The sequence below is a fragment of the Ceratotherium simum genome, chromosome 35 (genome assembly GCF_057802395.1).
Source record: "Ceratotherium simum simum isolate JZ-2026a chromosome 35, ASM5780239v1, whole genome shotgun sequence".
NCBI classification, from domain to species: Eukaryota; Metazoa; Chordata; class Mammalia; order Perissodactyla; family Rhinocerotidae; genus Ceratotherium; species Ceratotherium simum.
In genome coordinates, this window is record NC_141934.1 from 25,032,588 (window position 1) to 25,058,650 (window position 26,063).

Below are 26,063 nucleotides of genomic sequence, written 5' to 3' on the forward strand. Positions count from 1 at the left end.
GAGGGTGGACAGTAAGAGGAAGGGGCTGCAGAACCAGGGCCAGTTCCCGGGTCCGCCTGTCCTCTTTGAGAACCTTCCATCTTGGTGGCCTCTCCCAGACTCTGTCCCTGTGTGTTGCACACGGAATGGCGCATGATCACTCACATTCCTGAGTGCTCACCGTGTGGCACCAACCTCTGCACTCGCCCCTCTCCCATCTGCTTTATTCAAGCTTCACAACCTCATGGAGTAAGGACACTAATCTCCGTCTCACAGAAGAGGAAGTGAGGCTCTGGAAGCTTCGAGAACCTGCCCATAGTCACACCGCCAGGGAAGGAGCCAGACTGGGATTCGGACCCAGGCCTTGTTGCCCCAGCTCCCATGGAGTTTCCACCCCGCAATGTCACCGTCCCACCCACGGTGCTAGAGTGGGGCTTTCAAACTGCCTGGACCAGACCCACAGTGACAAACACATTTTATATCACAAACCAGGACACACTTACACACAGGCGCACATAACTGAAAGTTTCACGAAACTACTTAATCTTTCCACAGACAACATACTGGGATGGTCTCTATTCTGCTTCGTTACAGAAAATGCTCTGACCCAGTGATCCCACTTCCAGGAATTTATCCTACAGATATACCCACATTTACATGAAATGTATTTATTGTAAGAGAAAAAGACCAAAAACAACCCAGGAGTCCAACAACAGGAGACCGACTAAATAATATATGGAATATTATGTAGCCAAACAAAAGAATGAAGTTGGGAAAATTCCAGAATATATTTTCAAATGAAAAAAGCAAGACCCAAAATAGAGTGTATGAGGTGGGGAGAATAACGTGTTTGTGTGTGCACGTAGCCGCATAAGAAACACTGGAAGTACATACGAGAAATGAATAAAAGTGGTTTCTTGCCCACTTGGAAGTTTCTGGGACTTTTCCCTGTAGTTGGCCCTGGGCAGGGGGGTCAGGGTAGCCAGGGGCAGAATTAGGAGTGAAACTCTCAATGTTTACCTTTTCGTATCAATTTGATGTTTGAACCATGTAAGTAAAATGTTAAAAATTTAAGATAAAAGAAAAGGGGGTTATACCCCCCTAAATTATTTCCTGGGTGCCCGCCAGGCCCCGCGGGTCCTCACTTACCCAGAGCCGCCACGATGAGGAAGAAGGAGGCCGCCACGAGGAAGGCCACGTCGGGCTTGGTGTAGGCCAGCAGCTTCTGCAGCGTGGCCCCAGAGGCCTGCTCGGGCGGGGGCCGGGCCTCCCCAGGGAAGCCCCCGGCCTCGGCCTCAGCACCCGCCCCCGGCTCCAGGGCCTTGGCGTCCGGCCGCACCGTGGACAGCAGCCACCAGAGCAGGAAGGAGGCAGCCAGCGAGATGTAAGTCCACACGAAGAGGGCCCAGAACCACGGGTCCCGGACGGGCTTGCGGACCTCGGAGAAGAGCAGCAGCTTCACCATGGTGTAGATGCCCGCGAAGAGGCACACGAGGGCGATGACCGTCCACGAGGCCCGCAGCCGCCGGGGCCCCAGCGCGCTGTTCTTGGCCACGCCGATGGTGGCCCCCAGCAGCAGGCAGCTGCGGTACAGGCAGGCCGCCCAGAGGTCCAGCACCGAGTCAAAGATGTTGAAGTGACGGATGTCCTCCAGCAGGCTGCGGTCCAGGTGGCTGAGGACGTAGATGGCCGTGGTCATGCCGATGTCCATGCTCATGAAGGCCAGGGTCACCACCACCGCCTTCCACAGCTGCATCTTGCTGGCTGGCGGTGGGCAGGTGCCGAGGGGCAGGCTCTAGCTCACGGGGGCAAGGCCATTGTCCATGGGGCGAGGTCAGACCTGTACGGGCAACAGGGCAAGGGGTTCAGGTTTGCTACTTGCTGGCTGTGGGACCTTGAGCAAGTCACTTGACATCTCTGAGCCTCAGTTTACTCATCTGTAAAATGGCACGGACAGAGTACTGATTTCACAGGGGTGCTGTGAGGATTCCATTCATTCAAGGAATGTTTACTGAGTGCCCTCTGGGGGCCGCTTAACAGAAAGACTCTGTTCTTTGTGTTGGGGATTTAATAATGAACAAAATTTACAGACCCCTGCTCTTGTGGAGATGACACACTTGTGTCTGAGACAGATAATGAACATAATAAGTAAATGATATAGTATGTTAAGATAAGGGCTGGGGGAAAAAAGAGTGGGGTGCAGAGGATAGGGGCAAGGGGGGAGTGAGGGCAACTTTATTTTATTTTTTAATTTGTATTTATTTTTATTGAAGTAGAGTTGACAAACAATCTTGTATTAGTTTCAGTTGTACAACATAGTGATTCGACACTTATTTACATCACAAAATGATCACCCTGATAAGACCAGTTACCACACATCATCGCACAAAGTTATTGCAATGTTGTTGACTATATTTCTTATGCTGTACATGACACCCCATGACATTTATTTTATGACTGGAAGTTTGTATCTCTTATCCCCTTCACCTGTTTTGCCCTTCCCCACCCCACCCCCCACCGGCAACCACCAATTTGTTCTCTGTATCTACGAGTCAGTCCAAGGGCAATTTTAAACAGGGGGGCCAGGGAAGACATTTGCTGTGAAGGTCACACTTGAGCAAGACTGAAAGAGGTGAGGGAATCCGCCATGGGGATATCAGGGGGAAAAGCATTTTGGACGGGTGGAACAGACAGGGCCAGAGTCCTGAGGTAGGAGCATGCAGATGTGCTTGAGGGAGGCAAGGAGGCCCCACGAGGTCAGAGAGGTGCGGGGGCAAGGATCTGGAGGACTTTGCAGATGAAGTTGAGACAAGCAAAGATGGCAATAAATGGTCAGTTTTTACTACTACTGCCACTACTATTACTACTAATTTCTCTGAAGCTGTTTCCTCATTTGTAAAGCGGGAGTGTGAGGTTCAGTGCATGAACGTGAGTTCTGGCACTGCCTGGCACATAATAATTGCTGCTGATATAAGAGAATACTACAAAAAGCTATACGCCAACAAACTGGATAATCTAGAAGAAATGGATAAACTCTTAGAGTCACACAACCTTCCAAAACTGAATCAAGAAGAAATAGAGAATTTGAACAGACTAATCACCAGTAAGGAGATCGAAACAGTAATCAAAAACCTCCCAAAAAATAGAAGTCCATGACCAGAGAGCTTCCCTGGAGAATCTACCAAACATTCCAAGAAGACTGAATACCTATCCTTCTCAAACTCTTTCAAAAAATTGAGGAGGAGGGGAGGCTTCCTAACTCATTCTACGAGGTCAACATTACCCTGATACCAAAACCAGACAAGGACAACACAAAAAAAGAAAATTACTGGCCAATATCACTGATGAACATGATGCAAAACTCCTCAACAAAATACTAGCAAGTCAAATACAATACATTAAAAAGATCATACACCACGATCAAGTGGATTTATTCCAGGGATGCAGGGATGGTTCGACATCCACAAATCAATCAGTGTGATACACCACATTAACAAAATGAAGAATAAAAATCACATGATTATCTCAATAGATTCAGAGAAAGCATCTGACGAGATACAGCATCCATTTATGATAAAAACTCTGAATAAAATGGGTATAGAAGGAAAATACCTCAGTATAATAAAGGCCATATATGACAAACCCACAGCTAATATCATATACTCAATGGAGAAAAACTGAAAGCTATCCCTCTAAGAACAGGAACCAGACAAGGATGCCCACTTTCGCCACTCTTATTTAACATAGTATTGGAAGTCCTAGCCAGAGAAATCAGGCAAGAAAAAGAAATAAAAGGGATCCAAATTGGAAAGGAAGAAGTGAAACTATCACTATTTACAGATGACACGATTTTATATATAGAAAACCCCAAATAATCCACCAAAAATTTTTTAAAAATAATAAATGAATACAGTAAAGTTTCAGGATATAAAATCAACATACAAAAATCAGTTGCATTTCTACACCCTAATAATGAACTAGGATAAACAGAACTCAAGAATACAATCCCATTTACAATTGGAACAAAAAGAATAAAATACCTAGGAATAAATTTAACCAAAGAGGTGAAAGACCTGCACAATTGTTTAAATGTATAAAATGTATAAAACATCGTTGAAAGAAATTGAAGAAGACACAAAGAAATGGAAAGATATTCCATGCTCTTGGACTGGAAGAATTAACATAACTAAAATGTCCATACTTCCTAAAGCAATCTACAGACTCAATGCAATCCCTATCAAAGTTCCAACAGCATTTTTCACAGATATAGAACAAAGAATCCTAAAATTTATATGGAACAACAAAAGACCCCAAATAGCCAAAGCAATCCTGAGAAAAAAGAACAAAGCTGGAGGCATCACACTCCCTGATTTCAAAATATAGTAATCAGAGATATAGTAATCAAAACAGCATGGTACCGGCACAAAAACAGACACACAGATCAATGGAATAGAATCGAGATCCCAGAAATAAACCCACACATCTACAGACAGCTAATCTTTGACAAAGCAGCCAAGAACATACAATGGAGAAAGGAAACTCTCTTCAATAAATGGTGCTGGGAAAACTGGACAGCCACATGCAAAAGAATGAAAGTAGACCATTATCTTACACCATACACAAAAATTAACTCAAAATGTATTAAACACTTGAATGTAAGACCTGAAACCATCAAACTTCTAGAAGAAAACACGGGCAGTACACTCTTTGACATTGGTCTTAGCAGCATATTTTCAAACACCATGTCTGCGGGCCGGCCCCGTGGCTTAGCAGTTAAGTGCGCGCGCTCCGCTGCTGGCGGCCCGGGTTCGGATCCCGGGCGCGCACCGACGCACCGCTTCTCCGGCCATGCTGAGGCCGCGTCCCACATACAGCAACTAGAAGGATGAGCAGCTAAGACATACAACTATCTACTGGGGCTTTGGCGGAAGAATAAATAAATAAAATTATACAAATACCATGTCTGACCAAGCAAGAGAAACAATAGAAAAAATAAACAAATGGGACTACATCAAACTAAAAGTCTTCTGCACAGCAAAGGAAACTATCAACAAAACGAAAAGACAACCTAACAATTGGGAGAAGATATTTGCAAACCATATACCTGATAAGGGATTAATATCCAAAATATATTTAAAAAACTCATACATCTCAACAACAAAAAAACAAACAACCCAACTAAAAAATGGGCAAAAGATCTGAACAGACATTTTTCCAAAGAAGATACATAGATGGCCAACATGCACATGAAAAGATGTTCAACATCACTAATTATCAGGGAAATGAAATCAAAACTGCAATGAGTTATCACCTCACGCCCGTAGAATGGCTATAATTAACAAGACAGGAAATAAGCATTGGAGAGGATGTGGAGAGAAGGGAACTCTCATACACTGCTGGTGGGAGTGTGAACTGGTGCAGCCGCTATGGAAAACAGTAGGGAGATTCCTCAAAAAACTAAGAATAGAACTACCATATGACCCAGCTACTCCACTGCTGGGTATTTATTCAAAGAACATGAAAACACGAATGCATAAAGATATATGCACCCCTATGTTCATTACAGCGTTATTCACAATAGCCAAGACTTGGAAAAAACATAAGTGCCCATCAAGGGGTGAATGGATAAAGAAGATGCAGTATATATACATGATGGAATACTACTAAGCCATAAAAAAGATGAAATATTGCCATTTGTGACAACATAGATGGACCTTGAGGGTACTACACTAAGCGAAATAAGTCACAGGGAGAAAGTCAAATACCATATGATCTCACTCATAAATAGAAGATAAAAACAACAACAAACAAACACATAGAGACAGAGACTGGATTGGTGGTCACCAGAGGGGACGGGGGGAGGGAGGAGGGCAAAAGGGGAGACTAGACACATGTGTATGGTGGTGAATGGTAATTAGTCTTTGGGTGATGAACATGATGTAGTCTACGTAGAAATCAAAATATGATGATGTACACCTGAAATTTATATAATGTTATAAACCAATGTTACCTCAAAAAATAAACATAAAATAATAGGGAAAAAATTGCTGCTGATTGTTATCACCATATACAGTGGGTGATTAATAAATGTTTGTTCACTTCTATCTCCCCAAATAAACCTTTGTCCTCTTAGACCAAGAGGAGATGGCTGCAGGCCCTAGAGTGACCCAGGGACTTTCGCATCTGCCTGGACGTCCCCAGAATCTTTTCTTTCAGCCCAGGCTGGCCGTCACCCCCAGCCCTAGGCCTCCTTGGTTTTCTGGACCTTGATGTCTGCTTCGTCCAACGCACCCCCCACATTGGGCCCCTCAGGACTCAGCCGGGGCCTGGGAGACCCCAGGAGCTGCAGGGACACTGTGGGACGTGGTCCTGGAGGCCTGAGTCTGGGAACGGGGCATGTCCAGGGTAGAATGAGGACTGGGCCGGGGTGTGCGTCTGAGTGCTACCCCTTGACTTGGTTGCATCCGTTTCTCTCTTGGGGTCTTTGTTGTCCCACCTGGAAAATGGGCAAAGCTCTGGAGTCCCCAGGTGGAGGGGGGAGGCATGGAACAACAGAGGGGTAACTGAATAGTGACCGGGAAGGGGGGCCAGCCTGAGACACCCTCTCCCCCACAGCTCTGGTGCCCAAACCAAGGCGATGGACCTCACGTTCTGGAGTGGCGGAAACCCCACACAACCCCATGAGGCAGTGTTTCCACACTCCCATTTACAGTTGGGGAAACAGAGACACAGAGAGGGAAAAGCATGTGCCCCAAATCACCCCGCTAGCAAAGGTCCAAGCCAGGACCTCAGCCAGTATGTGAAGGATCCCAGCACCTGCCTCTCACCCTCTGTCGCACACACCTGGACACAGCAGGTGCCCAAGAACTACAAGGTACCAGGCACGTGGCACAGCCCTTCCTCTGAGCCAGCCCTTCACATGCCGCGAGTGCTCTATATGTGTTCGCTTATTTAATCCTCACAACAGCTTTGTAAGATGTGCACTATCCTCGTCCCCATTTAGCAGATGGAGAAACTGAGGCCCAGAGAAGTTAATAACTTGCCCAAGATCCCGCAGCCTGTGAGCAGCAGAGCTGGGATTTGAACCCAGAGCTGTCTGGCTCCAGAATCCAGGCTCGAAACTGCTAAGCTAAGACACCTGTCAATTTAACAAGTGCTAAGAGGGAGGGTTCACCTAAGCACAATAGAGTCTACAGTCCTGGGCCGCAAAACGACGTTTCAGGCAACAACGGAGTGCATGTATGACAGTGGTCCCATACGATGAGTGCCATAGAGCCTAGGAGTGCAGTAGGCTGTACCATCTAGGTTTGTGTAAACACACTCTACGATGTTCACACAACGACGACATCGCCTAAGGATGCATTTCTCAGAACACAGCCCCGTCATTAAGTGATACATGACTGCATACCAGAGGGGGCTCAGCCAGGAAACAGAGCTGATGACCATGGTAACGGTGACAATGATGACAACAGTAACAGTAATAATAGCTGACACTTGCTGATGTTAATGTGAACCTGGCCCTGTTCTGAGTGATTTACATGCATTAATCCTCACGTGAATCCTACGAAGTAGGTTCTATTATTATCCCCATTTTGCAGTTGAGAAAATTGAGGCACAGAGACGTTAAGTGATCTGCCCCAGGTCACGCAGCTAGGAAGTAGCAGAGCTGGGATGTGAACCCAGGTCATCGGGTTCCAAAGTCTGTGCTCTCCACTCCAAAGTCCTAATCCTTCAAAAGAGCCTCTCCAGGGGTAGGCAAGCCCCCTAATGACACTCGGAAGGGGTCTGAGATGCAGAGAGGACCCAGGGGCGTGATGGTCCCCAAGCCTGGGCTCTGCCCTCACCCCAGCACTTCCAGGCAGACTCAAGTCTGTCCCAGAGAAGATTGCTGCCTTGTCAGCAGTTGTCCCTCCCACAAGTGGGATCAAGGCAGGGGAGGGAGTGGGGCGGGCATGGGAGGACAGACACCCCTTGCCCGAGCCCTTGCTCCACCCCCAGCCCCACTGGGCTGCCAGTGCAGGCTCCTGTCTGCTGCAATGCAGAAGCCTCGGGGAGCCAGCGAGTGGGTGAGCGCTAGTTGGAGCCCAGAGAGGGATGCTCTTGGCCTGGTGCCACACCAGGCCTCCTGGCCAAGCCACTGCCGGCTGCCCAGGCCCGGCCAGCCACCTCGGCTGCCGCTCACCTCTCGGTGAACACAAGGAGTCCCTCAGCCCCCAGAAAGGAGCTGGGCTTCAGAAGTGGGATAGGAGGTAGATCTGCCAGAGACCAGCCCAGGGCCTCGGCTGGCTCTCCCTGCACCCCCGGCCCCCCAAGTCACTGAAGGAGATCCTTCTCGCCACCCCTCCACTTCAGGTAATGTCAACCCCATTTGATGGCCACCCACTCGGGAGCCCCAGCTGTTTATCTTCACCAGAATAAACAAAATTTTGCCCTCCAGCATCACAGACTATCTGAACCACGTCTTACGGATGGGGAAACTTCCCGAGGCCCAGAGAGGGAAGGGGCGAGGCTTGTCCAGGGTCACCTAGTGAGCTGGGGGCAGAGCAGCAACAGCACCGGGGTCCCTACCTCCCAAGTGCTGAGTCCTCCAACTCCAGGTCTGATGGATCAGAATCCAACTTGGGTCGGGTTACAGCCCTTGGTGGGGACAGGCTACTCTGTTATTTTTAAAGTTCCTGAGCAGGAGGGTGAAGGAGACAAGACCGCCAGCCAAGACTGTGAGGAGGAGACAATGGGGACATAGGACTGCTTGGAGGCATGTCCCTGCTCTCCATCCGACTGACCTAGAGGTCGCGGCCGGGCTCGGCCAGGTGGAGCTGGAGGGCAAATTGTGGGCATCTGAGTGACATGTGTGGCCCAAGGGACAGGGACAGGTGGTGGCCAGAGCAGGTACTGCCCAGGGCCTGACACGGCCCAGGCAGATAGGGGCAACTCTCCTTGACCCCAAATGCTAAGGAATGGCACAGGATTAGCAAGTGACCCCACCAGGGGTCCTGTCAAAGGCTCTTCTTCCCAGTGGAAGAAATGGTGGTTGGGGCATCTCCAGTTGTCAGCTGCACAAAAGGAAAGTCTGGAACAGCCAGGAGATAACAAATAACAGTCCTCATTACAACCATGACAGCCACCGTTTATGAAGTGTTACCAAGTCCTAGACAATGTGCTAAGGACCTGGCACCTCTCATCTCAGTTAATCCTCGCCACCACCCTGGGAGGTTCTCACGGTTATCATCCCAACTTACAGATGGGGAAATGGAGGCTTGGGGAAGTTAAGCACATGCAGAGAATAGGCAAAGGCAGGATGGAAACCCAACACTTCACTGTCTGGGGGGGCCCTTACCCAGGCTATTCGGGGACTGCAAGAAAAGAGTCCTGAAGGACCCGGGTGGCCCAAGGAGCTTGGTTCACCCCTAATTCAGTGGACTTTTCACCCACAGCGGTCATCACCCAGCAGTGGAAAGGCCGATTCACTGCTCAGCAAACCCTGGCTGCCTGAGGCCGGTTCCGTGGGACAGTGTCACAGTGGCGTCTCTGGATGCAGGGCCAGGACTGGGCTGGGTCCACGTTGTTCCATCCTGACTCCCCCCTTGCTGAGCCCACCACATCCCACGCTGGGGCTGGCCCTCACCCTGGCACTTGGGAAAGTTGTCTCAGGTAACTCGTGGCTCCAGGCAGGCAAACTGGGGAGCTATGGTGGCCTTCCCACCATTCTCCTCTTGTCACCTGGCACCTGCCACGTCTGAAGGAGGGGAATAGAGGCCAGACTATTTCCAGGGGGTAGGACAGTGGGCAGAGGGCCGAGAATCCTGCCAGATCAGCTTAAAGCTATCTTAATTAACATCAGGCCTGGGGAGGGGGCGCCCTGTTTTAAAGGAGTCCCAGAAACAAGAGAAGGGCCCCTGGGAACCCACAGGCCTAACTGCCAGGGTGGATGAGTGAGGAGCGCCAGCCCATTGGCCAACTGGGGAGACTGAGGGGAAGGGGTCTGCCAAGGTCGGCAGGCCCCCCAGGCTTCTGCCACAGCTAGATGCTCAGGATCTGTGGGCAGGCCCCGCCGTGAGGGGTGGGGAGCCCTCAGAAGACGTGCCAGTCTCGGGGAGGACCGCCATCCCAGGATCCTCACCAAAAGGCACCCCCACCATTCTCCAAGAGGCAGCGGCGCCTGAGGGGTTAAAATAAAGGCAACATTCGCCCTGCGGGCGTGGAAAGGATGCTGCAGGGATGGGGGGCTGGGACCCGCCGCTGCGGGCGGCGCCGGGGTACAGGGGCGGGGGCCAGGAAGGCTCCCAGGAGGCTCCCACCTTCAACGGAGATGCCTACTCCACCCCCGGGGCAGGGGGGACCCAGACGCCCCCCAGCCTGTGCCCGGCTTGGCACTGGCACCCCTGCCTGGGAAGGACCCGGGCCGGCGGACACAGGCGGGCGCCGCGCTCTCACCTGTCACCTTACCTGGCAGGACGTGAGCCGTGGGGAGGGGGCGCAGCGGGCTCAGGTCGTCAGAGGCGCAGCACCCGCGCCGCTAACTGGAGACTGAGCCCGGCGCCGCGCTCGCTCCGCTCCTCCCGCCGCTCCTCCCCGCCTCCCGCCCGGGCTGCGCCGCGGCAAGGTCGGAGCCCAGCGGGGCGGGCGCCCAGGCCAGCTGACGGGCGGGGCGGGGCCTCCTGGGGGCGGGGCCAGCGCTAGCCGCCCGCCCACCTGCGACCAGCCCCGCCCCCCACGTGCCCTGCCCTGCCCTCCAGCTCTGCCCTCCTGCCCTGGAGGCCTCAGGCCCATCCTGAGCAGAGGGAAGCGGCCTCACCTGCTGGGCAGCGTGCTCCTTAGCGGGCCTATTCCTCTGGAGGGACAGCCTGCCCGCCCTGCAGGGTGGGGGTTATGATCTTCATTCATTCATTCATTCTGTCAACAAATATCTGTCCAGCACCCACTCTGTGTGGTGCACCCACCATTCTACCCGTTTGAGATGCAACAGTGAACAAGATCCCTGCCCTCCTGGAGCTGACGTTCCGGTGAGGGAGTCAGGAGATACACAGAATGAATAAGGGAATTATATCTGTTGGAAGGGAATACGTTTTATGGAGAGCAATGGAGCTGGGCAGTGGAGATTGGGAGAGCGGAGGCAGCAATGTGCACTGAGTGACTGCTAGGTGTTAGGTTCTAGGTGCTCTGAATACAGCTGTGTGGGAAAAAAAGAGAAAACTCCCATCCTCCCTGGCGTGGGGAAGACAGGAAATCAGGTAAAGACGTAAGACAGTTTCAGGAGGCGGTAAGTGCTGTAAGGAAATAAAACTGGGTGAGGCAATGGAAGGTGCCATGGGGCTGCTTTATCTGGGAAGGGCTCTGAGAAAGGTGAAAGGTGAGAAGGAGGGAGCCACAGAGAGGTCTGGGGGAGAGCATTCTAGGGGAAGGGGCTGCGAGTTGAAAGGCTCTGAGGTGGGAACTCACCTGGCCATTGGAGGAACAGAAAGGGACCAGTGTGGCCTGAATTAAGAGCTGGGGAGAGTAGGTCGAGGCCCAGAGGGGCGGCACGTGGAGCAAGACATCCCCCCATCCATCCCTCCGTCCTTCACTCAGAGGCTTCAAGCGCTCTTGGAATTTGACAGCCTCTGCTACTCACATGGGACAGCCTCCTTCAAGGGGAATTTGGTGATGTGCAGAATTTAAAATGCACTTTTTTTTTTTTTGACCCAGTAGGAATTTCTTCTATACATAGACTTGAGGAGAGAAGCAAAGATAATAGTTTGCAGATAGTTACTGTCATAAAAACACTCTGGAAATAACCTAAATACCCTTCCATAGGGAACTGGCCAAATAATTACAGAGCATCGCTCAACAGAATACCCTGTAGCAGGGGAAAAAAAATCTACGTATCTATCTATATACAAAAGTTATATAAAGGTATGGAATGACCTCCTAAATGTATTGAGTAAAAACAAGAGACAGAATAAGGTTGAAGTGTGTTACTGTTTGTGCAAAAACAAAAGCAAATATATGATTGTACTTGCATCTTAGATGGGTTATCCAAAAGTTAGAGTGATTCAGAGTTGAGTCCAAATCCAGGCTCTGTCATTTTTGCTGTGTGAAAATAGCCAAAACAATATTGAAAGAGAAAAGCAAAGTTGGAGGAGTGACACTACCCGACTTCAAGACTTAGTATAAAGCTACAGTAATCCAGATAGTGTGGTGTTGATGAAAGAATAGACACATAGATCAGTGGAACAGAATGAGAGCCCAGAAATAGACCCATGTAAATACAGTCAACTGATCTTCGACAGGAGCAAAGGCAGAACAATGGAGCAAAGACAGTCTTTTCAACAAATGGTGCTGGAACAACTGGACATCCACACACAAAAAAACAGAATCTAGACACAGACTTTATACCTTTCACAAAAATTAACTCAAAATAGATCATAGACCTAAGTTGAAAATGCAAAACTATAAAACTCCTAGAAGATAACATAGGAGAAAATCTAGATTTTCTTGGGTATGGAGATGATTTTTTAGATACAACACCAAAGCAGATCCATGAAAGAAAGAACTGATAAGCTAGACTTCATTAAAATTAAAAAGTTCTGCTCTGTGAAAGACAATGTCAAGAGAACGAGAAGACAAGCCACACATTGGGAGAAAATATCTGCAAAAGATATATCTAATAAAGGACTGTTATCCAGAATATACGAAGAGCTCTTAAAACTTAACAATAAGAAAACAAATAACTTGATTAAAAAAGAGGCAAAAAGACCTGAACAGAGACTTTACCAAACAAGACATACAGATGGCAAATAAACATATGAAAAGGTGCTCAACATCATATGTCACTAGGAAATTGCAAATTAAAACAGCAATGAGATACCGTTACGTACCTAATAGAATGGCCAAAATCCAAAACACTGACAATACCAAAAGCTGGCAAAGATGCGGAGCAACAGGAACTCTCAGTGACTGCTGGTGGGAACACACAATGGTAGTTATTTTGGAAGACAGTTTGGCGGTTTCTTGGGAAACTAAACATACACTTACCATGCAATCCAGCAATCATGCTCTTTGGTATTTACCTAAATGAGCTGAAAACTTATGTCCACACAAAAACCTCCAAATGGATGTTGATAGCAGCTTTATTCGTCTTGCCAAAACTTGGAAGCAACCAAGACGTCCTTCAGTAGGTCAACAGATAAATAAACTGTGGTACATCCAGACAATGGAATATTTTTCAGCACTAAAAAGAAATGAGCTATCAAGCCATGAAAAGACATGGAGGGACCTAAAATACTTATTACTAAGTGAAAAAAGCCAACTGAAAAGGCTACATACTGTGGAGACAGTAAAAAGATCAGTGGTTACAAGGGTTAGGGAGGAGAGGGGGATGAATAGGCAGAGCGCAGAGGATTTTTAGGGCAGTGAAACTATTCTGTAAGATACCCTAATGGTGGATACACGTCAATATACATTATCAAAAACCATAGAACATACAAATCCCGGAGTGAACTCTAACGTAAACTACGGACTCTGGGCGATAATGATGCGTTAATGTAGGTTCACGGATTGTAACGTCCCACTCTGCTACAGGATTTTGAGAGTGTGGGAGGCTCTGTGTATGTGGAGGCAGGGAGTATTTGAGAAATCTCTGTACTTTCAGCACAGTTTTGCTGTGAATCTAAAACTGCTCTAAAAAATAAAGTCTATTAAAAAATGATAAATTTTATATTATGTATATTTTACTGCAATTAAAAAAAAAGATGAGGGGTCGGCCCCGTGGCGTAGCGGTTAAGTGCGCGCCCTCTGCTGCTGGAGGCCCAGGTTCGGATCCCGGGCGCGCACCGAAGCACCGTTTGTCAGGCCATGCTGTGGCGGCGTCCCATATAAAGTGGAGGAAGATGGGCACAGATGTTAGCTCAGGGCCAGTCTTCCTCAGCAAAAAGAGGAGGATTGGCATGGATGTTAGCTCAGGGCTGATCTTCCTCACAAAAACAAAACAAACAAACAAACAAAAAAGATGAACGTTCATAGAAGCTTCATTTATGACATCTCCAAACTAGAAACAATGCAGAGTCCATCAGCTGCAGAATGGCTCAGCACACCATGGCTGGTCACCCAGCGGAATAGTGTGCAGCCAGGAAAAAGAACGAACTGCTGCTGCACACAACCACACAGATGAATCTCCAGGACGCAATGCCGAGTGCAAGACACACCACACAAAATAGTAATACTACGTGGTTTGACTTGTGTCAAATTCAAGAACAGGCAAGACTGATCTTTGCTCTTAGGACCCTTGGGAGATGCATAGTGACTGAGCAGGAACATGGAGTCTCTGTGGGGCTAGAATGTTCTGTTTTGGATCTAGTGCTGGTTGCATGGGTATGTCTAGTTTGTGAAAATTCACCAAACTGTATGCTTTTGTGCCCTTTTTTGTATGTGTGCTCCATGTTAATTCTGAAGAACGTGTATAGACACATATATACGTACTCACATGCATATATACATACACACACGCCACTCTGGAATCGGACAGAAGGATGGGTGTTCTAATTCTGGTTCTGCCACTCACTACGTTTATGACCCTAGACAGGCCCCTGCACTTCACCGAGCCTCAGTTTCCTATCTGTAAAATGGAGATAACACCTCACCTCACGCAGTCAACAAAACGCACGTCATTGCTGGCTGGGAGCACACGTGGATTTGGTGCTTACTGTGAATATTCTTATTGCTGCTGTTCTCTGTGGTGACTGAGCCCAGGCCCGGGCAGGGTGGGGGCGGGGACACGGTGTCCAATGAGGAGGGGGCCACAGGGGGGGGCCAGTTTAAACTGCAAGCAGAACATGCTCATCTTGCAAAACACTGCAAAGGGAGAATTCTACCCTGGTGAGCTGGGGGGAGGCTGCACGTGCCAGGCCTGCGTGGTGGCTGGCCGGGGAGCCGGCTGCCCTGGGCCTCCCCGGGGAGGCAGGCAGTAAGGGGGGTAATGAACATCGAGCTGGGGATCCTTTCCTGGAGAGCAGTGCCCTTCACTATCGCTGGGCTATCAAGATGCCCGTAAAACTTGAAACACCTTCTCAGGCCACACAGCTCCGGGCTGGAGAGCTGGGTCCTTGAGGGGGAAGCAGGCCCCTGAAGGCCATTCTCTTCCTTGGGGAAGCCTGGTAGCTTCAGGAGGCTTGGGCTGGGCCCCAGGGTCCCCATGGCCCAGCGACCTGGATTTCACACCCGAGGAGGGGAGCGGGCGCCGAGGGAGACCTGGCTGCACCTTTAGGAACAACCCAGCGGAGCCAGAATTGGCTTCCACTCCAGACTCCGCCACTCACGAGCTGTGTGGCCTTGGGGCGGTCATTCAACCTCTCTGACTTTCATTTTCCACGTCTGTAAAATGGGGTAGTTCCTGTCTCACAGGATTTGTCGTGAGGATTAAACAGCTTCCCTTTGCATGTAGAGTAAAATCCAAAATGTTCACCATGGCCTCCTCTGCCCAAAGATTTGGCCCCCAGTACCACCCTGGCCCCATTCCCTATGACGCGCCCCTTGTACGCCTTGCTGCCCTCAAGGCCGCCAAGCTCATCCCTCCGCAGGGCCCTTGCACTTTCCGTTCCCCTGCCTAGAACCCTTTCCTGACAGATCTTGCTGCAGCAGTTGGAGCTGGGCTGAAATGTCACTCTCTGGGAGGCGTCCCCTGGCAACCCCGTCTAAAGCAGCCACCTCCAGGCACTGCCATCCCACCACCCACTCTGTCCTCCTAGCTCTCACACTGAATGAGAATAACTTGGTTATGTAACTGTTTCCTTGCCTACTCCTGTCTCCTCCACTCTACTGAGAGCTTCAGAAGGGAAGGACCTTGTCTGTCACTCAAGACACACTTCCATACGCTCACACACACACCTCCCACACTCACAGACACTCACACACTCATAGACACACAGACTCAGGAGGGTCTTGCTGCCCCGGCCTAGCCAGTGGGAAAACCAATCAGGCTATTGGTGTGGGCTTTGCCCAGAGAACAGGGGTCCTCTCCCAGTCCCCCGAGGTGCTGGGGAAAGGCAGGGAGACTTTGTACGTGGGAGCCTTGACCCCCAAATATGCTGATGGAGACAGCTTGGGAGGACGGCTTGGCACCGAATCACAGGATGTGAGGGTCTCCCATCTCCTTCTGGGGCCCTGGGGCTTCTGTAGGAGCAACGGGTGGGCCTCAGGGCTCAACTTGCCATAGAGAAGAAAGGAAGCAGGGCTGTGCTGCCTGTGTGTGTGAGTGTATGTGTGACTGCATGTGGGGCGTGAGTGTGGGCAAGTATGTGTGTGAGGGTGTACATGAGTGTGAGGGTGTGCATGTGATATCGGGTATGTGAATGAGTGTGCGACTGTCACTATGTGGAATGTGTGTACGAGTGAGGGGGAATGTGTATGTGGGGGTGAGTGTGTTGATAATGTGTGAGGGTGTGAGTACATGTGTGGTTGTGCATGAGTGTGTGTTAGCGTGTGTGAGCATGTAAGGATGTGTTGGAGTACATGTGTATGCACACTGAGTGTGTGTGTGTCTGTGTATGACTGCGAATGTGTGAGTATGAATCTGTGTATACACATGGAAAAAAGGAAAGCAGAGTCATCAAGAAAATGCCAACAACCACAAAGAGAAAGTTCAAAATGCCTCGTATTCCCATCACTCAGAGAACCCCTGTCCTGGTGAACCGGGAACTCAGGGCAGACTGTTGGTTTCAAACTCGGTACTTGTCCCTTACTGGTGAGTGACCTGGGGCAGGTCTCTGCACCGCTCTGAGCCTCAGTTTCCCCATCTGTCACACAGTGATATAACAGCTCCTATCCTAACTCAAAGGTTTGCTGTAGGAACGAAAGGCAATAAGGTGGGCGGTAGATCCCTCAGTGCAGGTCCCGGGAGAGAGGCTGGCTCGGCCAACAGGAGTTGTCACTTGTAGTCACCAGTTTATCTGGGGTAAGGGCTGGTGTCCGTCTGACCCCCATCCCTGCACCACGCTGAGCCATGGAGGGAAATCTAGGGCAGGGGTCAGCGGTCAGTTCCAGGGGACGCGACTTCCTTCCTGCTCGGCGCCTTAGTTCCCCCATCTGAGCAATGGCTTTGCAGACCTGGGCCTGGGGGATGCATGGCGGACAATGACAGGGTCCCCGAGGCGGGGTGTGTGCGCTACGATGGGTCTCCCCGAGGGTGGGGAGCACGCTCCGTAAGAAAGTAAGTACGGAGCACGCTCCATACTCATCTCAGACTGCGGCTGTGCAGAACTTGAACCTGGTGGTGCGGGGTGTGGCCGCCGACAGACCACGCCTTGTTCCCCGCCCACACCTGAATCCTGCTGTAGCGCCACCGGAAGTGACGCAGGCCGGAGCGTTTTCTTGAGACACTCACTGGGGCAAACCAAGTCAGATCCTAAGATCCCGCGGGCGGAGGCGCCGGGAGCGCCGAGCAGGGACCTGGGGTAAATGCTAAACCCAAGCGGAGACGCACAGAGCCGATGGGTCATAGCTGGAGGGAAGGAGATCGGACCCCAGAGCTCCTCTAACTGTCTTCGTGGGCTTGGCTAGTTCTTCAAAGCTCCGAGCAGAAAAGGGAGGTGGCGTTTAAGCAAAACGTCTTGGGGTTCCGAGTCCCTACCTCTCCACGTCCTGTGAAGGTGCGACTCAGTTCATGTATCTGTGAAATGGGCCGATTAATCCCCGCCTCGTGGATGGGGAAACTTAGAAGGTCGCCGGCCCCACCGCGGCCCGGGGTCATCTTTCTCTGCCGCGGACCGTTTCCTGGGGCGAAGCGTCTTCGTTCTTTTCTGCGCTTGGGAATTTAGAACGGTCCCTGGGCCGCTGGGGGCGTGCCCGGAAGTGCTCCTACGGAAGCGGGCGGGGTCGCGCGCAGCTCTTCACCATGGCGACGGCGGGGGCCCCGCGGCGCTTTTGCCGCTGCGCCTGCTTCTGCTCCGAGAACTTGTACGTGGCGCGCTACGGGCTGCACCTGCGCTTCCGGGGCGAGCAGCAGCTGCGCCAGGACTACGGCCCGGTGAGTGGCCTCTATGGGCTCCGAGGGGAAGTGGGCGGGGAGGACCTTTGTCCCCGAGGTCGTTGGCTGTGCCCGCGTGCCCAGATGTGACAACAGGAATGACTTAATCTCTCGGAGCCTCAGTTTTCTCGCCTTCAATGGGAATGACTATTTCCTTAGTGAGCTGGTCGTGAGGATCGAGTGAATAAACACACACGTGAAGTGCTCAGGGCCGGGCCTGGCTCAGGGCGCCCCGTCGCTGTTGTTATAAGAGCAGCCGGGACCCCTGCCATGTGCTTATCGCATTTCATCCTCACAGCGATCCAGTGAGGTCGGGGCTCTCATTTCCATTTTAGGAGGGGAAACTGAGGCTCAGATGTGATTTGCCTAGTGATTTGTCTAGGGTCACACAGTGGGGCTCACTGGCCTTTCTGCTCTCAGATCCTGCGCAGCCGAGGCTGTGTCAGCCCCGAGGACTTCCAGCAGCTGTTAGGAGAGGTAACAGTCCCCGCCCCCTCCGCCCCTGCACGCCCAGCCTGCCTCTCCTCTGTAGATCTGTGTTAGTAGTTTCAGGGCCTCTCAGCCTCAGGCCTGCCAGTCCCAGATCCCTGAAGTCTCCCAGACCCTCCGTTTCCCCTTCCCTGTCCCCACCCACCACAGCATCTGGGTCCTGGCACCAGAAAAAGAGAGAGCAGGAAACGTCAAGTTGTCTACTTCATGCCGTTTTGAGACGAGAAACTTGGGCTCAGAGAGGGGAGTTCTCGCCCAGGATTTCACTGCGGGTAGAGCGGAGCTCTCTCCCAGGGCCACCAGGCTCCTGGGCTCTTCATCCCTCGCCCACCCCCTTGGGCTGGTGTCAAGGCTGCTGCTGCTTGTCTCCCACCTCCTCCCTCATCTGGAGGTTAGTGCTGGAAGCTTCCCAGGAGAGCAGTCTGCAGCCTCTGGAACACAAGGCTTGGCCAGGACTCTGTTCCCCTCCCTGAGTGGGCCCAGCTGGTTGAGGTGCATCGAGGGGCTCTCATCCCAGCCAGGTTCAGGCTGGTGCAACCCAGAGTGGCATGGGCACCCTTCTAGAAGGAGTACCCTTCATCTAACAGCTTGGCATCTGCAGTCGACTCTGGCACAGTCAGGAGTGGAGGGAGACGTGGCTTACAGCCTGGTGCCTGCTCTGGCTTTGCTGAGCCTCAGTTTCCATACCTGTACAATGGCCTCGGGAGGGATGGGAGACCCATCCTGGTAACCCGGCCCTGTGCCACCCCAGCTTGAGCAGGAGGTGGAGCGGCGGCGGCAGCTGGGGCAGGAGTCGGCTGCCAGGAAAGCCCTCATCGCACGCTCCTACCACCCGGTGCGACCCGAGCTCTACAGCGCGCTGCAGGTACCTGGCAGGGGGCAGGTTACTGGACGGAGGCGCAGGCATCCAGGCCTGGGGCTACCTGCCCCACAGCTGGTGTGTTCCGCCCCCAGGATGTGGCTCTGGCCCCCGAGTTTCTGGCCGCGGCTGAGTACAGCACATCGCCAGGTGCAGACCTCAAGGGCCTTCTCCAGCGGCTGGAGACAGTGTCGGGTGAGGTCTTGGCCCCGTGACCTGGCAGGACTGGGGGTGGGAGACTGGGTCCCTCCACCCACCATGTCTGCCTCCAAAAACCAAACGAGCAGGAGCTAGAAGGGCCGGTGGGACTGACCTGCCAGGAATAGGGTATCTATTCGTTCACTCACTCACTCACCCAGCAAATAGCTATTCAGTGCCTTGTATCAGGCCTGAGCCAGCTGGCACGCTCAGATGGAGGTGACTGAAGAGCTTAATGCGGGGACAGTTGAGACAGGTGTGGGCTGGGCTAAGGGATCAGTAAGGGATGGTGAGGGATCCTCCAGGGCTAGCAGTGGGGCAGGGGGGCGCAGGAGGAGTAGTTCCCATCCCTAGACCTGAAGGAGTGGGCAAGAGTGAAGTTTCTTGAACCTGCCACGACCTGGAACTGTGGGAGAGGGGCTGCCAGACAGCCGCTGCGGCCCTGAGCAGAGGTGCACAGCCACGCCAACTCAGAAATGCACCATCCTCCTGCCCTCGGATCTCCTGCCCGGGTCTCCCACGGGCTAAAGCAGGCAGTTCCAGGCCAGGGAGCCCTTGCAATTCCTTAATCTCTCTGCCTTGGTTTCATCATCTGTGAAACGGGATCGGTAATACCCATCTCGAAGTGTTGTGGTGATTAAGTGAGGGAATAAGGGTGCATAAAGGGCTCAGCACATAGGAAGTTTGAGAAGGTGGTTCCTAGTCTTATGATGACTGTCATCCTAGGTCTGGGGGGTCCTGTGGGGAGACAGATGTAAAGTTGCACCCCCTCCTGGAGCCTTTGCTCTGTTGGGGGTCACAGGGTGGAATGAAGCCCCCTTCCCAGCCTCGGGGGGGCCCCCCTCACTGCCCTCCACTCCCCAGCAGTGGAGAGTGTGTGGAGGCTGTTCGGGTGGGGCTGGGGCTGGGCTGTGAGTTGGCCAAAAGTGTGGGGGGCACACAAGCCCTGCATCCCTGGGCACTGGTGCATCTGCCAAGACATGTTTGCGTTTTCATCTGGGCCTGGTCTCTCCCCACCAGGGCCTGGAAAGAAAGAGCAGCCCCTCTCGGCCTCTGGGGAACAGGGGCTCCAAGAGATTGCTCAGTCGGGGTGCAGACTTTGGTGGCTCATCAGGGGGAGGGGTACAGAGAGGCTGGGGCTGGCTCTGTGGTCCTGGACTGGGTCCATCACTGGCCTGCTGTGTGTCCTTGTCCCTTCCCATCTCCGGACCTCATCAGGACCCACATCTGAGTCTGGAGGCTAGACCTGAGAGCACCTGTGAGGCAGGATGAGAGGCTCCGGGGAGCAGGGGGCCTGAGAATAGAGCTCCCCGATTGTGCACATGTTACATCATTTACTCATCACAACAGCCCTGAGTGGTGGTGGTGGGGTCCCCTCATTATCCCCATTGTACACATGAGGAAACTGAGGCTGGGGTAAGTGAAAAGACATGCCCAGGCTCACACCGCTCACGGGAAGATTGGACATAGGCTTGTCCGACCCCACACCAGAGCTCCTGGCCGACAGACCGTCCTTCCCTCTGCAGAGGAGAAGCGCATCTACCGGCTGCCGGTGTTCACGGCACCATTCTGCCAGGCCCTGCTGGAGGAGCTGGAGCACTTCGAGCAGTCGGACATGCCCAAGGGAAGACCCAACACCATGAACAACTATGGGGTGGGTGAGGCTCTGCCGGTGGGCCCGAGGAGGCAGGGACATCTGGGGTCTGGGGAGATGTAGCCGCAGTGCTGCAGACGAGCTGTGTGACCTCTCTGTGCCTTGGTCTCGTCTGTAAAATGGGATCATGGTAGGATTATTATGAAGTCAAACGAATCGATGTTTGCCAAGCACTTGACACTGTCCTTAGTAAGGGACTCCCCCAGGGCCCCAGGGTGAGGCCCACCCGTCTCCCAGCTGACCCCGGATCTCCCTCCCAGGTGCTGCTACATGAGCTAGGCCTGGATGAGCCGCTGGTGACGCCGCTGCGGGAGCGCTTCCTGCAGCCGCTGATGGCCCTACTGTACCCAGACTGTGGGGGAGGCTGGCTCGACAGCCACCGCGCCTTTGTGGTCAAATACGCACTGGGCCAGGACCGCGAGCTGGGCTGCCACTACGATAACGCCGAGCTCACCCTCAACGTGGCCCTGGGCAAGGCCTTCACGGGGGGCGCCCTGTACTTCGGGGGCCTCTTCCAGGTTAGTATGTGTGGACCGGGGGGCAGGGCCTGGGGCAGCCGGCAGTGCCCAGGCCTGAGCCCCGCTGTCCGCAGGTGCCCTCAGCCCTGGCCAGGCCCCTGGAGGTGGAGCACATGGTGGGCCAGGGCATTCTGCACCGGGGCGGCCAGCTGCATGGGGCCCGGCCTCTGGGCACTGGCGAGCGCTGGAACCTCATCGTCTGGCTCCGGGCTTCTGCTGTGCGCAACCGCCTCTGCCCCATGTGCTGCCGCAAGCCTGACCTGGTGGACGACGAGGGCTTCGGCGACGGCTTCACCCGGGAGGAGCCCACCACGGTGGATGTGTGTGCGCTGACTTGAGCCTGGTCAGGCCCAGTGCAGGGGTGGCACGGCTCGGAGGGCTCTGCCTCCTGGGGCTGGGCAGGCAGAAATAAACTCCCTGCATCCCTCTGCACTTCTGGGTTCAAAAGGACATGCCTGCTTCTGGGTCATTCTTTAAGCAGACAGGCTGGCTTAGGTCAGCTTTGTTAGAAGCAGAGCCTGCGGTGGGGCTTCCTGTGCAAGTGGTTTATTGAGGAAAGACCCTCAGGAGAAGAGAGTGAGGGAAGCAGGATGGGGCAGGAAGGATCCGGGCCACGGTGTGGTTTCAGGTGGAACCTAGCCTCAGCCAGGTGTGAGCTGTCAGCAGTGGACACCACAGCCGGAGGTGAGTGCACCTGCCTGTGAGGGGGATCTCGGTGGGCCACCAGTAGCATCTTCTAGATGGTGCTGAGGGCCTGCTGCAGAGGAATGAAGAGCAGGGACTCGAGCCAGACTGTCTGGGTGTGAATTCTGATTCTGCCACTTCCAGCTCTGTGAGCGTGGGTATGCCACCCGACGTCACCGTGCCTTAGTTCCCTCGTCTGGACAGCGCCTGTCTCCTGGAGTTGCTGTAAGATTCTAATGAGTTAACGTGAATAAAGTGCTTGGTAACAGCTGTGTTTGCTGCTATCATAATTATTCAAGAGTTTGCAGCTTGATGGCCCCCACAGTGGGTGAGCCGTGCAGCTGTGCCGTCTTTGGGTTGCACGTCTGAAAACCAGGGATTTCCATATTGAATCGTGAGTTGAGGCTTCGCTGGGAAGGCGGGAAGATCTGGAATCACATCCAGATGGCCGCCCACTCCCTCACGTGGGCCCCTCCCTCGTCCACTGCCACGACCTCTCCGGCCCGCCGGACATCTGAGTCTGCGACCTCGGGGTTACTGGGTGGGGACGCTGGAAGGCTCCGGCGTCTCAGCCCCGGAGCTCGCAGCCCGGTGGGGTGGGCGGGGAGGCAGACGACCCAGGGAGGGGAGCGGCGCGCGGCAGGGAGCCTGGGGGCAGCGGGCGCGCCGGAAGGGCCGTCTTGGAGCAGCGCACAGCGGCGGCCAAGGGCCTGCGAGCTGGGACTGGCGTCAGGCTGGGAGGCACGTCTCTCGGCCGAGAGCTGCGAGCGCAGGCACGGCCTCGCACCAGCCTGGAGGCGGAAGCCCGGATCCCCAGCTCGCGTCGGCGGGAAGCGGGTGCTCCAGACTCCGTCTCTTGGGCTGGCCCAGAGACGGAACTTGGGGCTTCGGAACTGAAGGGAGCAGCGCCTCGCTTCGCAGCCGGACGGCCTACCGCAGCACCACCCAGGCCGGACGTCACCTCGCCGCCGCTTCCTCACGCGAAGGCGTGCTGCGGGGCGGACGGCACGGCCCGGCCCAGCGGGCGGCTGAGGAGCGAACGGAGCAGCCCGGGGGACTTTACTTGAGGCGACGGGGCCGCGGAGGGCGCGGAGGTGGTGGTAGGAGCGCGCGGGCAGGGATTCAGAGCCCCCCCGGCCCCTGAGGATCGAGGCCGTTCCCAGGGGCGCCAGAGCCGCGTGCGCAGGCGTGGAGCGTCCGCGCGGGGGGCGGGCCCTTAAAGGGACTGCTGCGGAGTATCCGGGAGTGGGCGGAGTCCTCAAGGGTGGGGTGGCTGAGGCCCGTGCTGGCCGCGGACCCCCTCATACCCTTGCCCCGGGGTGGGGATGGGCCCTGGGCCCCGGGCCCCCGAGGACCAGGCCGCGACTAGAGCTACCCTGAGAGCCTCGGTTTCGGCGCGTCTCCCCGTCCGCAGCCCGCGGCGCTATGGCTCACGTCGGCTCTCGCAAGCGCTCGCGGAGTCGCAGCCGGTCCCGGGGGCGAGGGTCGGAAAAGAGGAGGAAGAAGAGCAGTAAGGACGCCCCGAGGAGCTGCTCGGCGTCTAGATCCCCAGGCCGCAAGGCCAGCACCGTCTGCTCTGGGGCGGAGGGTGAGGACCGGAGGGGCTGGGAAAGGGGTGCGGGAGCTTCCTGAGGGAGCTGCAGGCAGCCGGCCGGCTTCCCAGGACTGCTGTGGGCCAGTCGCAGGGGGCTGTAACCAACAGGCGGGGGTGCAGCGCGTAGACCCTGGATATCTGGATTGAGAGACTCGCAGAGTCCAGGGGCTCGGCCGGCTCATCGAGTACGGATTGAAGGGAGCGCTTCATCATGCTTTCTCTGCGGCTGGGCCGGGGATGAGGGGCCGGCCGCCTGCTCCCGGGCACACAGTGCCTCTGCAGAGAGAGCCGATCCCTGCTCTGCCAAGCCCTGCGGGGGAGGGTCTCCCCACTCGGAGTCAGCCTGAGCCTGCCGCAGGCTGGAGGAAGGGGCACGGGTTTACTTCTTCCCCTCCTGGCCTTCCAGCCTCACCTTCTCCCTGCATCACAGAGAGAAGCAAGCGCAAGGTCCGGAGGAGACCACGATCCAGCTCCTCCTCCTCTCCTTCCAGTTCTTCCAGCTCCTCTTCTTCCTCGTCGTCCTCCTCTTCCTCCAGCCATGGTCGGAAGAAAAAGCGGGGGAAGCACAAGGACAAGAAGAGGAAGAAGAAAAAGAAGAAAAGGAAGAAGAAACTGAAGAAGAAAGGCAAAGAGAAGGCCAAGCTGCAGCAGGCTGAGGCTCTGCCAGGCCCCTCCCTGGACCAGTGGCACAGAGCAGCCAAGGAGGAAGAGGATGGCCCAGGTACAGTGCTGCCTTGGGTGCAGGACGGGGAGGGTCCTCTCCCGAGGCCCAGCCACCACCTGCCTGCCATTTGCCCTTCCAGTCCTGACGGACGAGCAGAAGTCCCGCATCCAGGCCATGAAGCCCATGACCAAGGAGGAGTGGGATGCCCGGCAGAGCGTCATCCGCAAGGTGGTGGACCCGGAGACAGGACGCACCAGGTGGGCAGTGCTTGGCAAAGCTGGACCCTGTACTTCTTGGTCTGAGAGTGCCGGTTGCAGATGTGCACTCGCAGGAGGACGGGCGGTGGCTGTTGCTGCTCTAAAAAGGCCAAGGCGGGGGGAGATCTAGTCACTTGTGGATGAGACTTCTCAGGCCGTTCCTCCCCGCTGCCCAGAGTAAGCAATTGCAAGGGCTGGAAAGGCCTTGAGGTCTTCAAAGGGCTGCTGTTGGCCGCCTCTATCCTTGCCCCAAGGGTGGGCGAGAGGGAGGAGTGGGGACCTGAGGCCTGTCACCCCTATGCCGGCTGGTTCCGGTTCTGCTGCTCTGGCATTAGGGGTTCAGCCTGCTCCCCGACTCTCCCAGGCTCATTAAGGGAGACGGTGAGGTCTTAGAAGAAATCGTAACCAAGGAACGACACAGAGAGATCAACAAGGTGGGTATCGTCCCTTTGCCCTGGGCCCACCCTCAGCTCTGTTTCTGATGTCCCCCCTCCTGTGTGCTTTCTTCCCCAGCAAGCCACCCGAGGGGATGGCCTGGGCTTCCAGTTGCGAGCGGGGCTGCTGCCCTGAGGGCCCCGCTGGCCAAGGCCTGTGGATGTGTTGGTGGCTTGGTCTGGAGGCTGGCCTCAGCGTGGGCAGGAGGGAGCCCGATGGGTGCTGTTTGCCTTTTCTGTGCACGAGCCTCTGGCCCAGCCTCCTCTCAGATGCAGGGGGTGGAGGACAGGGTCACTGGCCTAATCAGCTCCCTTGGCTCCCGAAAGAGTACAGCTCTCTAGATATTAAACGTTCCTTGGTTGCAGACTTTCTCTGTCCTGCTGTTTTTTGTGCTGAGGGGGAGAGAAGGCTGCTACCTGACTTCCAGGGGAAAAACAGGACTCTAGGAGCTTCTGGGAAAGCCAGGGTGTGTCCTGGTGGTCATGCGCACAGGCCACACTGGCCACCTTTGCCTTGCACATCCTCAGATCAGCCTGCCCGGACCAGACCCCGCCCCCAGCCGAATCCCAAACCCAGAGACTTGGCTCTTAGATCCGATTCCCTCAGGTTGGGAGGGAGACTGTTCCTGGCACGGGGGCCACGTGGGAATCCTGGCCCAGCTTACTAGCTGTGTCCTTTGGGAAGCAGAGAGGCTAGGAGCACCCACCTCAATGGGTTGGCGTGAGAATGAACCG

At 54.1% G+C, this 26,063-nt stretch overlaps 3 protein-coding genes across 7 annotated transcripts in view; 2 read left to right on the forward strand and 1 right to left on the reverse strand.

Annotated features, from left to right (window-relative positions):
• The window catches only part of ABCB9 (ATP binding cassette subfamily B member 9), a 29,428-nt gene extending 18,918 nt beyond the window's left edge, over positions 1 to 10,510 (reverse strand). The window contains exons 1-2 of the mRNA XM_087423375.1: positions 10,426 to 10,510; positions 1,129 to 1,819 (exon numbers count right to left, since the gene is read on the reverse strand). Coding sequence (XP_087279501.1) covers positions 1,129 to 1,735 — 607 coding nt within the window. The 5' untranslated portion in view covers positions 1,736 to 1,819; positions 10,426 to 10,510. The remainder of the gene's footprint in view (positions 1 to 1,128; positions 1,820 to 10,425) is intronic.
• A 6,865-nt stretch (positions 10,511 to 17,375) lies between these two features.
• OGFOD2 (2-oxoglutarate and iron dependent oxygenase domain containing 2) lies at positions 17,376 to 22,647 on the forward strand. Of its 4 annotated transcripts, none has more exons than XR_015549824.1 (7): positions 17,376 to 17,977; positions 18,398 to 18,454; positions 19,218 to 19,331; positions 19,421 to 19,520; positions 21,050 to 21,177; positions 21,438 to 22,379; positions 22,524 to 22,647. XR_015549824.1 is itself a non-coding variant. In XM_014787158.2 (7 exons), exons 1-7 carry the CDS (start codon positions 17,846 to 17,848, stop codon positions 22,031 to 22,033), a joined length of 1,053 nt encoding a protein of 350 aa, XP_014642644.1. In that variant the 5' UTR covers positions 17,380 to 17,845; the 3' UTR covers positions 22,034 to 22,647. The 4 variants fall into 4 exon arrangements, 3 of the variants coding, with proteins under 3 accessions (XP_014642643.1, XP_014642644.1, XP_087279510.1); XM_014787158.2 differs by having other exon boundaries at positions 17,380 to 17,977; positions 21,438 to 21,695; positions 21,770 to 22,647; XM_014787157.2 differs by having other exon boundaries at positions 21,438 to 22,647.
• Positions 22,648 to 23,115: 468 nt separating this feature from the next.
• Positions 23,116 to 25,695, forward strand: ARL6IP4 (ARF like GTPase 6 interacting protein 4). Of its 2 annotated transcripts, XM_004430044.3 has the most exons (6): positions 23,116 to 23,479; positions 23,794 to 23,967; positions 24,380 to 24,694; positions 24,777 to 24,894; positions 25,259 to 25,328; positions 25,408 to 25,695. In XM_004430044.3, exons 2-6 carry the CDS (start codon positions 23,805 to 23,807, stop codon positions 25,462 to 25,464), a joined length of 723 nt encoding a protein of 240 aa, XP_004430101.1. In that variant the 5' UTR covers positions 23,116 to 23,479; positions 23,794 to 23,804; the 3' UTR covers positions 25,465 to 25,695. The 2 variants fall into 2 exon arrangements, with proteins under 2 accessions (XP_004430101.1, XP_087279511.1); XM_087423385.1 differs by lacking the exon at positions 23,116 to 23,479 and having other exon boundaries at positions 23,486 to 23,967; positions 24,404 to 24,694.
• The last annotated feature ends 368 nt before the right edge of the window (positions 25,696 to 26,063 follow it).